The sequence below is a fragment of the Lytechinus pictus genome, chromosome 9 (genome assembly GCF_037042905.1).
Source record: "Lytechinus pictus isolate F3 Inbred chromosome 9, Lp3.0, whole genome shotgun sequence".
Classification (NCBI taxonomy): Eukaryota; Metazoa; Echinodermata; class Echinoidea; order Temnopleuroida; family Toxopneustidae; genus Lytechinus; species Lytechinus pictus.
The window spans coordinates 13,914,091-13,929,147 of NC_087253.1; the positions used below are offsets into that span (position 1 = coordinate 13,914,091).

Sequence of the window (15,057 nt, forward strand, 5' to 3'; positions counted from 1 at the left end):
AAGAGATCATTCCAATAATTCTTAATCGCTAGCACCTAAAAATAGTTATAAAAGATGTCCCGCCGATCGTTCATTAACCTGTGAGTGAACTTTGAGAATTAATTTCATTTTATTTTCCTTTGCGCCTTTGCTCGGAAGATGCGTCTTTCGTTTATCTTTCTCATAAAAATCACTCGGTTTATTCTAAAGCAATAGCACCTCAAAACCCCTTTAAAACATGTTCCAAACGATCGCGCATGTTGGCGACTTCCATTCCAATGCATTCGTCTTTGTGACTTTGTCAGAAAGATGTGCGCGACCGCGAACAAAATTTTGATGTATTCCTTTGTTTTTAAACATCGCCGATTCGATTTTCGATTCGATTTTAGAAGCTTAACTGCAGATCCGATTTTCGATCTGATTTTTTATCCGATTTACAACATTACCCCATTCTCATTATGCTTTCTAAAAGTTAGTTTCCTGGAAACCGGTTCAGGAAACCAGTTTGGAAGATCACTTTGCTAGCATTTTCATTTGATCACCCGAAAGTGGTTTTCAAAATCACATCACGTAAAGCGATTTGTTGCTATGGGAACACTCTCAGTGGGGTGACACGTTTCGCGCGAAATTCGAAACCGGATCGTAGGCATTCTACACACATTAGCGTGTAGAATAACGCGCTCAAAATGTGCAAGAAACGCTTCCCGTAGAACGGTTGTGTCCTCACCATGCTCACTTATGCTAAAATCAGTTTAACGCGGCAAAGCGATCTTGAAGTTGAAAACTACATCGCGAGCGCGAGGTGGTTTTATGAACCGATAAGGAAGATCGCTTCGACCGTTCTCATTTGTAAACACAAACTAGTTTCCGGCACTAATCTAGTTTTCAGTAAACTAACGTTAGTTTTAGGAAGGTAACGTTAGTGAGAACGGCGTCTCTGACTCCCCCATTTTCTCCTCATGATCATGCTCCTCGCCTCGGAAATGTTCGACATAAAGTCATATAATTGACCATGTCAATTGTCATGTTGACTGATTGCCAAGTTCCATCTTGCACACAGAATCAGCTAGTCTCTCAACTAAACTCAAGATCTCAATCTCAACTCATCTCACTTCATTAACACAGACTGTCGACTGAGTCTGACCCTCTCTCAAACTCGAATTCACTGTCTTTATTATGATTCACGTCACCGACCCTCTTTCTTCTCTCCTTTCGCACTCGCAGCACGCGCACTCGCCACTCAAGTGACATGACTCAGGTCTCAGTCTCTCGACAATGTCACTTTTAATTTTTTATCAGTCTCTGTTTCAGTGAATTTATTCATTAATCTTGAACATTAAAATATGCTTAAATATCTTACCTCTAAAATGGATATGTTGTAGCGCCATTGTGAATGAATTCAATGCTGTTTTTGGCCGCTTTCAAACAGGAACTCTATGCAGTAGGCCTACGTCGAATTGACGTAGACAAATAATGCACTTTAAAAGTCGTCCCAAGGCTAGGCCCAGTTCCGAGTCCAATAATATCTTCGCCTTCACAGTTTCGCTCGTGATCGTTTCTAGCGGATAACGCTTTAAAATTCCGTTTCTATTCTTTTTTGCTCTTAAGTCTTAAGGATATTGTGAATTAAACTTCAGATTTAGTCATTGAAATTTTAATTGGAAATTTTACTATTATTTACGTACATGATGTAGTTTATGTTTTACAAACAATTTTTTTTTCTATAAACCCTCACCTGACGCAGACCTCCGCTCTATTTTGCAGAAATTTTTTAACTTTAAACATTCCTCTATTTTGTTTCCTCTTGGTAAAAATTATGATGCTGAAAAAAAATGCACATTCTTCTGAAATTTGGGTCTGTTATATATGTAAGAAATCTCTGGGCTCCTTGATTCCTCATTAAACTAAGAATTATTAATTTATTTCTATATGCTCGTGTCAAATATGAATATTATTACAAAAACGTTTTTTCATAACAAGAACTTTTTGATGAAATAGTTATATGCTTTGAATTATCCATCGAGTTATCTAATTCTGTATTTCCTATCCCTCATTTTATTTTTGATATTGTTGCTTTTGTCGCACTGTCTTTTTTTTGCTGAACTAGAAATCAATAAATAAAAATGCTAAAATATGTTCAATAAAATTCTATTCATCTTGTGAATAAGCTAAACGTTAGCAAGTTTCCATTATACATATCTTAATTGCATTTTTAGAAATGGTTTGTTGATATCTTGAATCAATATTTCCCTTGTCTCTCGGGCTTTAATCCTTCTCTTTCTCCATATTTTCCAACAACAAATTACAACCAGTACGTTGCCCATCCCCTCCCCTATTCCTCCCTCTGCCCCCCCCTCTCTCCCCTCCCTTTATACTCTCACTCCCTGTGCATCTCTCTATCTCCATTTCAAACTATTACCTTAAAGGTCAAGTCCATCTCAGAAAAATGTTGATTTGAATAGAGAAAAATTATTAAACTAGCATAATGCTGAAAATTTCATCAAAATCGGATGTAAAATAAGAAAGTTATGACATTTTAAACTTTAGCTAAATCTTCAGAAAACAGTGATACACACAATATTTTATTCAGGGACATGCAAACTAGACAGTCGATGATGTCCTTCACTCACTATTACTTTAGTTTTTTATTGTTTGAATTATAAAATATTTCATTAAAAAAAAAATATTTGACAATAAGGACCAACTTGACTGAACCATATAGTATTAAACAATGCTAATTCCACACGTTCAGGGAGGAATTAATCATTGTTTCACTTGACAATGAGGAGAAATTAGACTATTTTATATTTCATATAATAAAATACAAAATAAATAGAGAGTGGATGACGTCATTAGTCTCCTCATTTGCATACCAACCAGGATGTGCATATCACTGTTTTGCCAAATTAAGCAAAACTTTAAATGTCATAACTTTTTTATTTAACATCTGATTTTGATGAAATTTTCAGTGCTATGCTCATTAGATTCTTCTCTTTTTATTCAAATCAACTTTTTGTTGGGGTGGACTTGTCATATCACTTCAAGAATGCACTAGAAATTTCAGCAAACATACCATTAAATATATATTCTTTATTTTTCACATCTCAAAAAATTTGACAGCAGTGCAAATGTATGTTTAATATATACAGGGAACAGTGAATGCATGTGAAACATCAAGTGTGAGCGTACAATAAGAATCATATACCTTAAACCAATTATTGCAAGTAGACCATATATCCAAAGACCATTTCCAACAAAACAGTGTAATATATTATAAGAAAATATATTATCACTTGTTTTAGTCATATAAAACACCTATAGTAAATGATTAATCAACCATTCTTCCTTATTTAGTTATACTTTGCTGCTATGTTAGGCTAGGCCTGTGACAATGTTCACTATAAAGCAAATATAGGATTTTCTTATACATGTGACAAGACAAGATGTTTCCTGGCCAGTGGCTAGTATATATATAATTCTGTTGTGATGTCAGCATTACCTCAGACAGAGCAAATGAAAGGCATGAGAATTTATTTGATATACATGGCATAATGCGAAGGATTTGGGACATTTTATACATTTCTTCTTTTTGCAATAGTTCCATATGATACAGCACTGGGCACACAACTAACTTTGACTTCTTTTAGTAAACTTTCGAGAAAAACAAAAATCATTTTAACCAACCCTCTACAGGGGACCATAACACACAGCTTTAGCAATGATCGTAGAACATTTATCTACGATTGCATTGACTACAATGTACAATCAATGGTGAAAATCAAGCGTACGATTAATCGCTGACCTTTGTGTTACGGGACCCAGATCTGGAGCAGAATAAAACTTACCACCATAATAATCTTGGAGGAAAACATTTCCTTTCTTTACCGCCATAAACATTAAAATAATATATCACTTATCTTAAAGAGAATATACACCCCTTTTCATTCAGATTTTCACTCATAAGCATTTATTTCATCAAACTACCTTTTTAAAAATCATCTTCAATGTTTATCCCCATTTTCTGCCTTTTCTGCAAGCCTAATACATCCACAAAAAGGAGAAATATCTACAAATGTAATTCAGACACATGCAACAACATCTTTTAAAATGAAGAAGGAAACGGTAATGTCAGAACAAATTCCCTCAAAACATAAAATGCACAAAAATGTGAAATGAAACTTCTAGGCTTACAAATGATGCTCCATTTAAAAAAAACAAATTAAAGACAATAAGGTATTTTATTCATTAAGAAAACGTTTTTGAAAAATAATTAATTTAGATGACAGAATTACACATAAATCCATACCCACTATGTAAAATGATGGCACAACATTTTGGAGGACTATAAGTGCATATGTATACCAGCAGGACAAAAAAAAAAACTTGACAGCATTTTTTAGTTTTCAGAGGGGTTTCATTAATAATGAATTGTGAAATTAACCCCAGTATACCAGTGAAATCCACAAGATTTTAATATTTACCAATACAGTCAAACTTGCACAGGTCTACATGTACCTCCCACCATGTCAGTTGAATATTTGCCAAAGTCAAATCATTTTTTTAAAGCAGATTATGCTTAAAATGTGTCATATACCCCTTCTTTATTTGAATTTCTCCTAAAAGAGGGATTTCTGTAGTTCTTGTAACTTGTTTATCGGTCTTAAACAAGTTACTTGTATAATTTGTAAACCGTTTGTCTACTGGGATCTAGTGCTCTTTGTACAAAGTCTATGGGAAGTTTAGAATTCAGTAGGCAACAGGTTAATTGTATTAGTTGTTCTTACCATAATATACTCCTTTCATTCTCGGCTCTCTTTGCTGAGATTTACGTTTGGAGACATTTAAAATATAGCTCTGGGGAGTGTTTCATCAACATTTTCATCCGACAAGTTGTCAGATCTGACATCTTTCTCTGATGTTGATTGGCTGAGAGGTACTGTTACTATAGTAACTGTCGGATAAAATGGGACTTGTCGGATAAAACGTCCGACAAGTCCTTTCATGAAACGCCCCTCAGGTTGCGAGCACGGTGCATGCAAGAATACTGAAGTGTTTCATAAAGAGGGTCTTATTGGCAAATTTACAAACAAATCTACTATTAGCCAATTGGAAGCAAGGATTTCAGCAGCTTATAACATGTATCACTTAGTGCAAACCACTGATACGATGCTTCACTTGTGAACACCCCCTCCCCCCTTTCAGCTACAGGGAAGGCCTTGTACATATAATTACATCAGATTATATTCTCTGAAGTTTCAAGTGTCATGTCAAAGATATTGTGGATCACGGTTATTAATCATCATATTTTCAAATTTGCTTCTTAATTTAACAAACAAACATAATTCAACATAAAACTTACACTGATGCAAATAACTTACATAAAATCTCCCCCTTTTCATATATAGAAGTGCTTAAGCTGCTATAAAATGAAATACACACATAAAAATATCTTGAACACAATTTCTAGCTGCCTGCAAAATAACATATTTACACTAAAAGCACTTATCATATGTATTTTTTCTTTCTTTTTAGCACATGTCACTGTCTCATGAAGTCATCAGCACTTACCAAATTGTAAGTTCTGATAATTTCAGTAAAGTAATTGATTTTTTTTTATTGACTACGAAGCATCGTTTTCTATGGCAATAGTCAGAAAATTGCAACTCTTTGTTAGTCCTGACAAGCTTCATAATAGACCAGTTCGTAGTTACTCATGGACAATTTTCGGTCAAATTACCTTTCATTTCTTTCATTATGATAGGCAGATTTCAAAGCAAAATATTACGTAAGCTTGCCTTACATAGCAGGATGAAGAAATTGAATAGACCAGGTGACTAGCATAGCACACCAATGAACACTTTATGAAGGTATTTGTTGCATTCCTACTTTGAATGCATATCATAGCATGTTGCACAATGTACATGGCAAACTGTGAAAACCAGTCGTTCGTTGACGCGTTGTTTTTTGTGGATGTAAATGAAAACCACAATTCAAAAGAATAAATGAATAATCAAAACATCAAAGTTGGTGCTTATCTCATTAGATTTTAAACCACCATGTCACTTTAGTACAAATGACCTTCCTTTGATCATGCGTAGAATCTTTTGATCATGCGCAGAAAGGAACTACGAACTGGCTTATACAGTGCCCAGGAGGGGTGTTTCACAAAGATTTCAGAATGACTAAAAATCACACTATTCAAAGTTTCATGCGGTTTATAACACAATATCGCATTGGTCAAATCACTGAGGGCTGTGAAGACCAGCAAACTCCATAATCATCAAATGAGATCATGCGTCGAATATCGTGTGCACATTGTGATTGAGCATGGCTTTAAGTCGGACTCAAATATTTGTGAATCACCCCACAAATTTGCGAATATTTTGCCAATGCCATAATAAATCACATACACCCTGTACATGAAATTTCTCGGAGGGGGGGGGGGGGGGGTGGTAGAGATAAAAAACATAGGAGTTTTAAAAACATACATATAAAATCACAAACGAGAATACAGCATTGATTATAATCTCACTCCCACATAAAAAAACTAAATTGTAGGTATATATAGCCTATTTTTCTTCTTGAGCCCACGATGGTAAGAAGGAAATCGTTGAATTTCAAGTTAGTTCTTGAACGATTAAATCATGAGCTCTATGAACATTTGTGGTGTGAAAAAATGTTTCTTTCTGCCTTAAAGGGATGGTCCGGGCTAAAAATATTTATATCTTAATACATAGAGTAGAATTCACTTAGCAATATGCCGAAAATTTCATCAAAATCAGATAACAAATAATAAAATTATTGAAGTTTAAAGTTTCGCAATATTTTGTGAAAACAGTCATCATTAATATTCATTAGGTGGGCTGATGATGTCACATCTCCACTTTCCGTTTTCTTATGTTATTACATAAAATAATACTTTTTTCATTATTTCATACTTGTGTGAATAATATGTCTCCCTTATAATGAAATAAGTTGCAGCAATAAATATCTAATGCACTAAATCAGTTGCCAATCCAATTTTTCTAGTTCTTGGAGGAAAAAATTTGAATAAACCTAATTTCATTTAAAAAAAAATACAAAAGAACAAGTGGAGATGTGACATATCATCAGCCCACCTAATGAATATTCATGACGACTGTTTCCACAAAATATTGCTAAACTTTAAAATTCAATAACTTTGTTATTTGTTATCCGATTTTTATGAAATTTTCGGAATTTTGCTCAGTGAATTCTACTCTATTTATCTAGATATAAATACTTTCAGCCCGGACCATCCGTTTAACAACAAAAACAAAATAAAAAACAGCACACAAAATGAAAATGTTGGAATACACTGTGCAATAACTTTAGCAACAAATATTTCATAAATAGCTGGAATAGTACTAGCAAAGAATATCATCTTGAATACTAAGGTTTGAAAAATGTAGCCTCTTATATTAACACAAGCAAATTCATCATATATTTATGCACTAGACATTGTTAATTTTGTAAAGCTGACTATTAAAATGAATAAATAGAAATTACTTGAATGTATCGAATTTGAATAGTCAATCTCCTCTTGATAATTTAATTCACAGATTGTTATAAAAATGTCAAAAGTTACAGGTATATACAGTACATATAATCATACATGAATATACTGGTACCCTTACAACTTGTGTATCTATATATAAGCAGACCCATGCTGCTTTGATCTTGTGAATTCATTGAATAAGGTCCTTCCAAATTAATGTCACCAAATTCCTTCATCTTTTAAAGATGATGTTCCTCTCATTAATTATTGCCAAGTCTTTGTATGATTCATAAAAGAAAATATGAATTGATACAATTTTCATGAATCTTAGGCCCTTGCATTGCATACTCTCATAGCACAGGCGTAGCACACATGAAAGATGATTTCACGAAATCCAAGGATTGATCATACATCTTAAATATAGACATGCGACTAATCTCACAGATGTGATTGATTCCTTTCAATTGATCAGGCCTAGTGCATTTGGGATGTGAATATCATCCTATAAGTTCCATTCAATTGCAAAACTTCATGCAATTGGCTTAATGTAGAATATTACAATCAAATGCAACTCTAAAAGTCACATGCAACTCGATTTTCAACCAATTACAATAATGCATTCAGTTCTTGCAATTAATTTCTAGAGTTACGAGCGACTTGAAGTTGTGGCTTTTTTATTCTCATTACAAAAATCATATGCTTCCCAATAACAAATTACAATTGAGTCTTCAAAATCGAAAGCTCAATCCTGATTGGCCAATGGGGAACATGTGACTCTAATAAGAATCAATCAGACATGGCATGATGATAAGCCATTGGGTGGTCTGGACAACATCGTTTCCCTTGTTATGTGATGGACATGACTTCCAGTAGAAGCTAGACCAAGGGGGAAACTTTCACTAAATTGTGATCAATGACGAAGTCACTCGCTGACAATACCAGTGACGTCCTCGGTTATGACTGGCTGATGAGCGCTGCACTATGGCAACTGTCATTGAATGAAAACTTGTCGGTGATGACAAATTTATGAAACAGTGCCCAGTTTCCAATGAATCAATGCATTACCTTGTTGTTATAGTAAACGGGGCAATCAAATGACAGGTTCTTAAAATACATGGATATTTCATACTTTTTATCATTAATGTTAAATTCCTTTTTCAATCTGTTCAATTCACATACCAAGGCATTCATACAGTATCTTATCTGCTTTAAAAGCAAAAACAGCACACAAAATGATATCATATGAGAACAATGTCACAAAAATAGAAAATTAATCCTTCCTGACTTTTTCTGAGAGAATATCATTCATATTGTTTATCAAGAGACATTAATTCTCGTTTTATGAACAATTAAATAAATACGTGTAGCTGATTTCAGTGTTAAAAACGAACCATTCAGAAGTTTGCTACCCTTACTATGATGCACAGGGTGGCAACCTTCAAACTTGTTTTTCTCAATGTTAAATCATGCAAGGCCAAGCCATACATGTGTAAACACATACATGCCATACACATTCTCTGTAGATATATATATCTTTCCTTTGAAAAACTGAAAATAAAATATGCCTTAAGGCCACCGCACACCTTATGACTGTTCGCGACCCGATTTTGGAACAAATCGCATTTTGCTCATTTCCTGAAAATGTGAATGGAACATATCATTTTATTTGAGGTTAAAATCACTAGAAAGAATACTAATATAACCATTTTGTAAGATTGTAAGCCTCTATTTTGGAGTAAAGGCCAAATTAGTTTCAAATTGTAGCCAATCGTACGACTGCTATGACGTCATTACGACTAGATAAAAATTTGCTTTTATTCTAAGGATGATAGCATAGTCACAGATTTGAATAAAGGTATTCATACAAAGATTTCGAACATTACACAGTAAGATATTCCAAGTCTCAATATTAGCAAGGTGTGCGGTCGCCTTTAGTAAGTCAATCTCAGACCGTATTTCAGAACGCAAGTAGTGATATGTAAAATAAATGCACCTATATATATATAGAATTTTATTTTCACATAAACAGCAACATGTGCTTCCACACTTCCATGTACAACTTTTGTTTACACATCCACATAAAGAAAAACAAAAGACTTCAAAGGAGACAGGATACTAAATGACATTTAGACTAAGTGATGGTTAGACCAAGTAGTAATTAGACCAAGTAGTAATTAGACCATCTGCTAATAGACCAAGTGGGTTTAGCCATGATGGCGTTAGATGGTCTGAGAGTTAGACCAACTACTAGTAGACCAAGTAGGATTAGCCATGAAGGTGTTAGATGATCTGAGAATTAGACCATCTGCTAATAGACCAAGTGGGTTTAGCCATGATGGTGCTGGACGATCTGCGAATTAGACCATCTGCTAGTAGACCAAGTGGGCTTAGCCATGGTGGTGTTAGATGATCTGAGAATAAGACCATCTGCGCGTAGACCAAGTAGGTTTAGCCATGATGTTGTTAGATCATCTGAGAATAAGACCATCTGCTAGTAGACCAAGTGGGTTTAGCCATGATGTTGTTAGATGATCTGAGAATAAGACCATCTGCTAGTAGACCAAGTGGGTTTAGCCATGATGTTGTTAGATCATCTGAGAATAAGACCATCTGCTAGTAGACCAAGTGGATTCAAGCTCTTTCAATGACACTTATAATTTATACGGTTTTCATCGTCTTTCGTAAAATAAAATTATTCCTAATCTTTGAAACAGATCATGAAAATATGAAAAAAAATTAAAGACTAGAATTGAAAATAAAAATATTCAGTTAAATAAAAATTGTTTTGAAACATAAGATGGCAAGAACACCATTGTTTTTAACTTTTTTCAGAATATTCATAATTCATGCACCTTTCTTCTACAGATGCTAAAAACAACAGAGCAAAAACAAAACAACATGCATAACAAATCATTTGCGCGATGGCTTTACAGTGAGTTCAATGGAGAATGAAATGTACAACATTAATGTATAATACAACTTGCAAATAACAGATTAAAACGATGAAGAGGTTTAAAGGGACAGTCCATCTTAAATGAAAATGCTTCAAAAGAAGAGGCGAATTGGACATGCAGGTCAGTAAAATTCTGAGAAAATGGTGATAAGAAAGTAGTATTAATCATTGATCATTAATTTTTTTCTTCTACGCAGAGATCTGCAGAATATGCATCAGAGTCAAATTCAGAAAGAATTAAAAAACAGAAATAAACCCTCTAGCTTTGAGGAAATTGAAGGGATGCTTATATAATTGATTATGACACAAGAGTTTGCAGAAGACAAATTTATTGCTTTTAACTTTAACAAGTTATCACTTGATTTTTAAAAATTTATAATTCATGCAGAACTGTTTTCGTCACTATTCTCTTTCTTTCAAGACCATCTTCAGAACCAAGGGAGCATTCCACAAAATTTTCACTGCCAAGTCTCTCTCTGCCAATCAGATGCACCGATTTGAGTAGCTTGTAACAGAGGTCGATTTTGTGAAACACTCCCCGAGTGGATTAACCATCCCTTTAAAGCCTTCATAAAAGATGAATGAAAAACTCATAATGAAAATAAAAGAAACAGGAAGCATTGAATTTCACAAAGAGAACATCAGGGCACGGTCTTACAAAGAGTTACGATTGATCCATTCAAATCCATTCAATCGTAACTCCATGGAAATCCATCAGTGTCATAATTTTTTATACAGGAAATGTGCAAAATGTCCTTTGTAAACAAAGGAGAACACACCAAATTGTCAAGAAATCAATGAATTTATGGATATACATTCATATCTAGAAATTTTTTTGAACAAACATGTATTTTAGATGTTGATGCTGCTGGCCTTCCATATTTGCGATTGATCGGATCCATTGGAACTCTTTGTAAGATGGGGCCCAGGGCTCGGTAACATAAAGCTTCGCGTTTGATCATAAGGCCGATTTCAAGGATTGATTGCATTCCCAATTGTGTATGATCAATCAACAAATTCAGCCCTACAATCAATTGTTATGCTTTATGATACAGGGCATGGGTGGGTATTTCATAAAGATAAAGTTGTTCTTGAGTTAAGAGCGACTTAACAACGACTGGGGATCATTTCTTATGGTAAACGGTATACACCAAAATGTTCATTGGTGATGGTTTAGCGTGTAAGAAAGGTTCAACAGTCATTCTTAAAGTCGCTCTTAACTTACGAACAGCTTTGTGAAACAGCCCCCGGGTGTTTTACGTAATACATTATTGCTATTTCAGGTTTTATGTACAAAATACTATTTCTCCGACACTAATACAACCTCTTTCGCACTGCGGAAATGCACACAAGTTTTCAATACTTCATTCGCCCTCCTGATGATCCAACCATTTCACCTTATTTCTGCCGACATTCACTTAACCATAATATTTTCCCCAAATACGACGAGAAAATGAAGCCTATTAAAAGCGTGAACCACAAGATACAAAAGTTGGTCTAAAAATAATGGTAAGCATACGATACACCACCCATGCAGTATATGCTACCTCCCCTGCCACATTAATACTATCTGGAAACGAATTAATTAGTTCAGTGCGAAAGGGGCATCCATATGACCATTTCAATCCAACCCTCCTTTCACACCCAAATTTATTACTCATATACTTTACTTGGATTTGGATAATGCATACAGACTAAACGGAAGATAACCAGAGTACTAAATAGAAAGGTTAGTGTGAACAGGGACAAACAAATATTTATATTACTGTTTCATTGCTCTGACAGCACAACTTTAAACAATATTACCAATTTCAACCGACAAACAGATGATTCATAAAATACATAACATGGATAAGAGAAATATCACAGAACCACAATGGAAAGTAAGATATGACTTAAAAATGAAATCAGCTGGTTCGAGTAGCCCGGCTAAAAAGCTGGACGAGTCGACCATGTTACCAATAAAAACAAATAAGAATCATGAATACAAGGAGGGAAGATAAAAATGAATATATTATGAGATTGCACAACCAAGCCAATATTATGATACATCAGGCAATCTTCGAAGGAGCGTTCATACGTGGTACAAATACCACTGGAGTTCACTGCTGGGGGCATTTCATGCTTCAGCAGTTTTCCGTACATGTGAACACACTGACTGAACGTGAAGCACTTTAGATAACAAGGTGTTGGAGGAGGGGTGAAATCGGTTAATATACAACGGTCATCTCTGGCAAGGGCATGACCTCCTCTTGATGAAATTTGACCTTTGACCTTGCAGGTCAATGAACTCTGTGGGTGAAGACAGGTAATGTTCAGTTGGCCGAGCTGCTAATCGTTTCCTCGTCGCTGAGCTCGAGGTCGATGAGTTCGTCGATCTCCACGGCCCACGGATGACTGACCCTTCCATACTGAAAGAAAGAAGAAGCCAGAAATATTGGTAATGATGATAGTAATGATTTTTTTTTTGGCATGGAATATTGGAAAGAGCTCCTTGTGGTTGAAGAAAGAAAATGAGATAGACAAAGAGAAAGAGACCGAAACAGATGAGAAAGAGAGCAAGATCGAGACAGAGACGGGAAAAGAGATGAGAACGAGAAAGAGCAAGAGAACAAGACAGAAATAGAAAAAAAAAAGAACGAGTAAGAGAACACGAACGAGACAGAATGAAAAAAGAGAATGAGAAAGAAAGAGAAAGAATGAGACAGAAAAAAGAGAAAGTGAACAAGAATGAGACAAAGACGGAAGAAGAGAAGACAACGAAAGACAGAGAGACAGATAAAGAGAAATTAAGAGAGAGATATATAAAATAAAGAGAAAGACAGAGTCAGAATAGGATAAAGAGAAAGAATATTAGTGAAACTGACAGAAAAAGAGAAAGAAAATGAAGATGAGAAAGAGATGAAGCTTCATGAAATGAAAGAGACATATAAAGAGAAAGACAGATAAAGAGAAAAGGAAAGAATACGGAGACAGATAGGGAGAATTAAAGAGAAAGAAATACAGAGACAGAAGAGAGAATGGCAAGGATCAGAAAGAGAGAGAGAGACAATATTAAAAAGAATGAAAGAAAAAGAGAAAGACAGATAAAGAAAAACATGAGAAAGAGATAGAGAAGGAAAATGAGAACAAGAAAGAAAATAGAAACAGAAAGAGTGAGAGGAAAAAGAAATAAAGAGACAAGAAGAATGACAGTGAGATCGGGCATACCTGAATATCCATGAGCGTATTATAGAATCTCTTGCAGAGCTCCGCCCCATTGTCCATGGTTGGGATGTCCATCATATCACCCTTGAATAAGATCTTCCCGATCGGACAAACTACGCAAGCTGTACCAGCACCAAAGAATTCAATTATCTGGAAAAAAAAGAGAGAAGAAATGACCAAGGTAATTATCTAATGGAGCATTGTGGCTCAGTGGATTTGTCTCCAGACTTTGAAATGGTAAATTGCCAATTTGTCTACTGCCAACTCATCCACTCACCACATGGTCTACTTGCATTTAATTTAGTCTCATGCCATTCCATCCATCAACATTTCGTCTAGCAACCATTTGGTCCAATCATCACTTCGTCTAATCACCATTTCGTCTATGACCATTTTATCTCATAACCAGTTGGTCTAATATCCATTTCATTTTCATTTATTTTTCACAATTTAACACTTAGTCCAATTAGACCAAATGGTATATGGACTAAATGGCTACTGGACCGACTGGTTATTAGACAGAATGGTATTAGACTAAATGAAAGTAGACCATATGGTGAGTGGACGAACTGATGTTAGACCAAATGATGATAGACGAGTTGGCAATTGGACGAATTGGCATTAGACGAATTGGAAATAAACCCTTTGAAACAAGAGGGTTGTGGGTTCAGATCCTAGCCATGGCGTAGTTTCCTTCAGAGAAATTGATCATCATTGTGCTGCACTGACAGGAATTTCTTCTTTGAAATGAGTGCGATGTAAATAATTACGGCCACCAAGCTAGAGCCGAAGTAATAATAATATCCAAGGCCTTTGGAAGCGCATAGAGACGCTACAATCAAAATGTGTTATGCACTATACAAGAACTGCTTATCATTACTATTTATTATGAAACTACACATAAGTATATTATATTGGATGGCTCAGAATGGGATAACGGAAATATTCCATGAGAGATAAATTTTTCTTCAATATTCAATGAAATTATATCATCCAATGTCTATACACCCAGGAAAGTTATTGAGAAAATAATGCCACTTATCACATATTTGATGAAATTTTCAATGTTCTGTTTGTCTGTTGAAATCATATCACTTTCAACCTGGAGTACCCCTTGTATAAGTTTCAAGTGTTAAAAAAAAAAAATCTATGATTGTAAAATGAAACTTACCCTTTTCTCAGAGAGTGCCTTCTGAAATTCTTCCATATCAACCCTGCGCTCTGTCACCTTGAATTCATTCTGGTAAGGAAAATGAGATAGTAAAAAAAGGATGCATTTCATACACTTGTCATCAACACCTTGACCTTTAAATATATTAAAAGTCAATACCCTTTATTATACCAGGGGTATTTCTACACCTGTATTTCCTGAAGTTGCCCCCCCCCCATTATCTCTTTGGTG

The 15,057-nt window shown here is 34.9% G+C and overlaps 2 protein-coding genes across 5 annotated transcripts in view; both read right to left on the reverse strand.

Moving 5' to 3' along the window:
• LOC129267701 (apoptotic chromatin condensation inducer in the nucleus-like) overlaps positions 1–1,538 on the reverse strand; it is a 29,381-nt gene extending 27,843 nt beyond the window's left edge. Inside the window, exon 1 of one of the 4 annotated variants that reach the window (XM_064104745.1) lies at positions 1,340–1,538. The gene's annotated coding sequence lies outside the window, so the exon portion shown is untranslated. The remainder of the gene's footprint in view (positions 1–1,339) is intronic. The other 3 variants (XM_064104743.1, XM_064104742.1, XM_064104746.1) reach the window with 3 other exon arrangements.
• Positions 1,539–3,049: 1,511 nt separating this feature from the next.
• LOC129267704 (branched-chain-amino-acid aminotransferase, cytosolic-like) overlaps positions 3,050–15,057 on the reverse strand; it is a 31,065-nt gene continuing 19,057 nt past the window's right edge. Inside the window, exons 7-9 of the mRNA XM_054905340.2 lie at positions 14,827–14,895; positions 13,659–13,805; positions 3,050–12,859 (exon numbers count right to left, since the gene is read on the reverse strand). Of these exons, the coding sequence (XP_054761315.2) occupies positions 12,764–12,859; positions 13,659–13,805; positions 14,827–14,895 (312 nt within the window). The 3' untranslated portion in view covers positions 3,050–12,763. The remainder of the gene's footprint in view (positions 12,860–13,658; positions 13,806–14,826; positions 14,896–15,057) is intronic.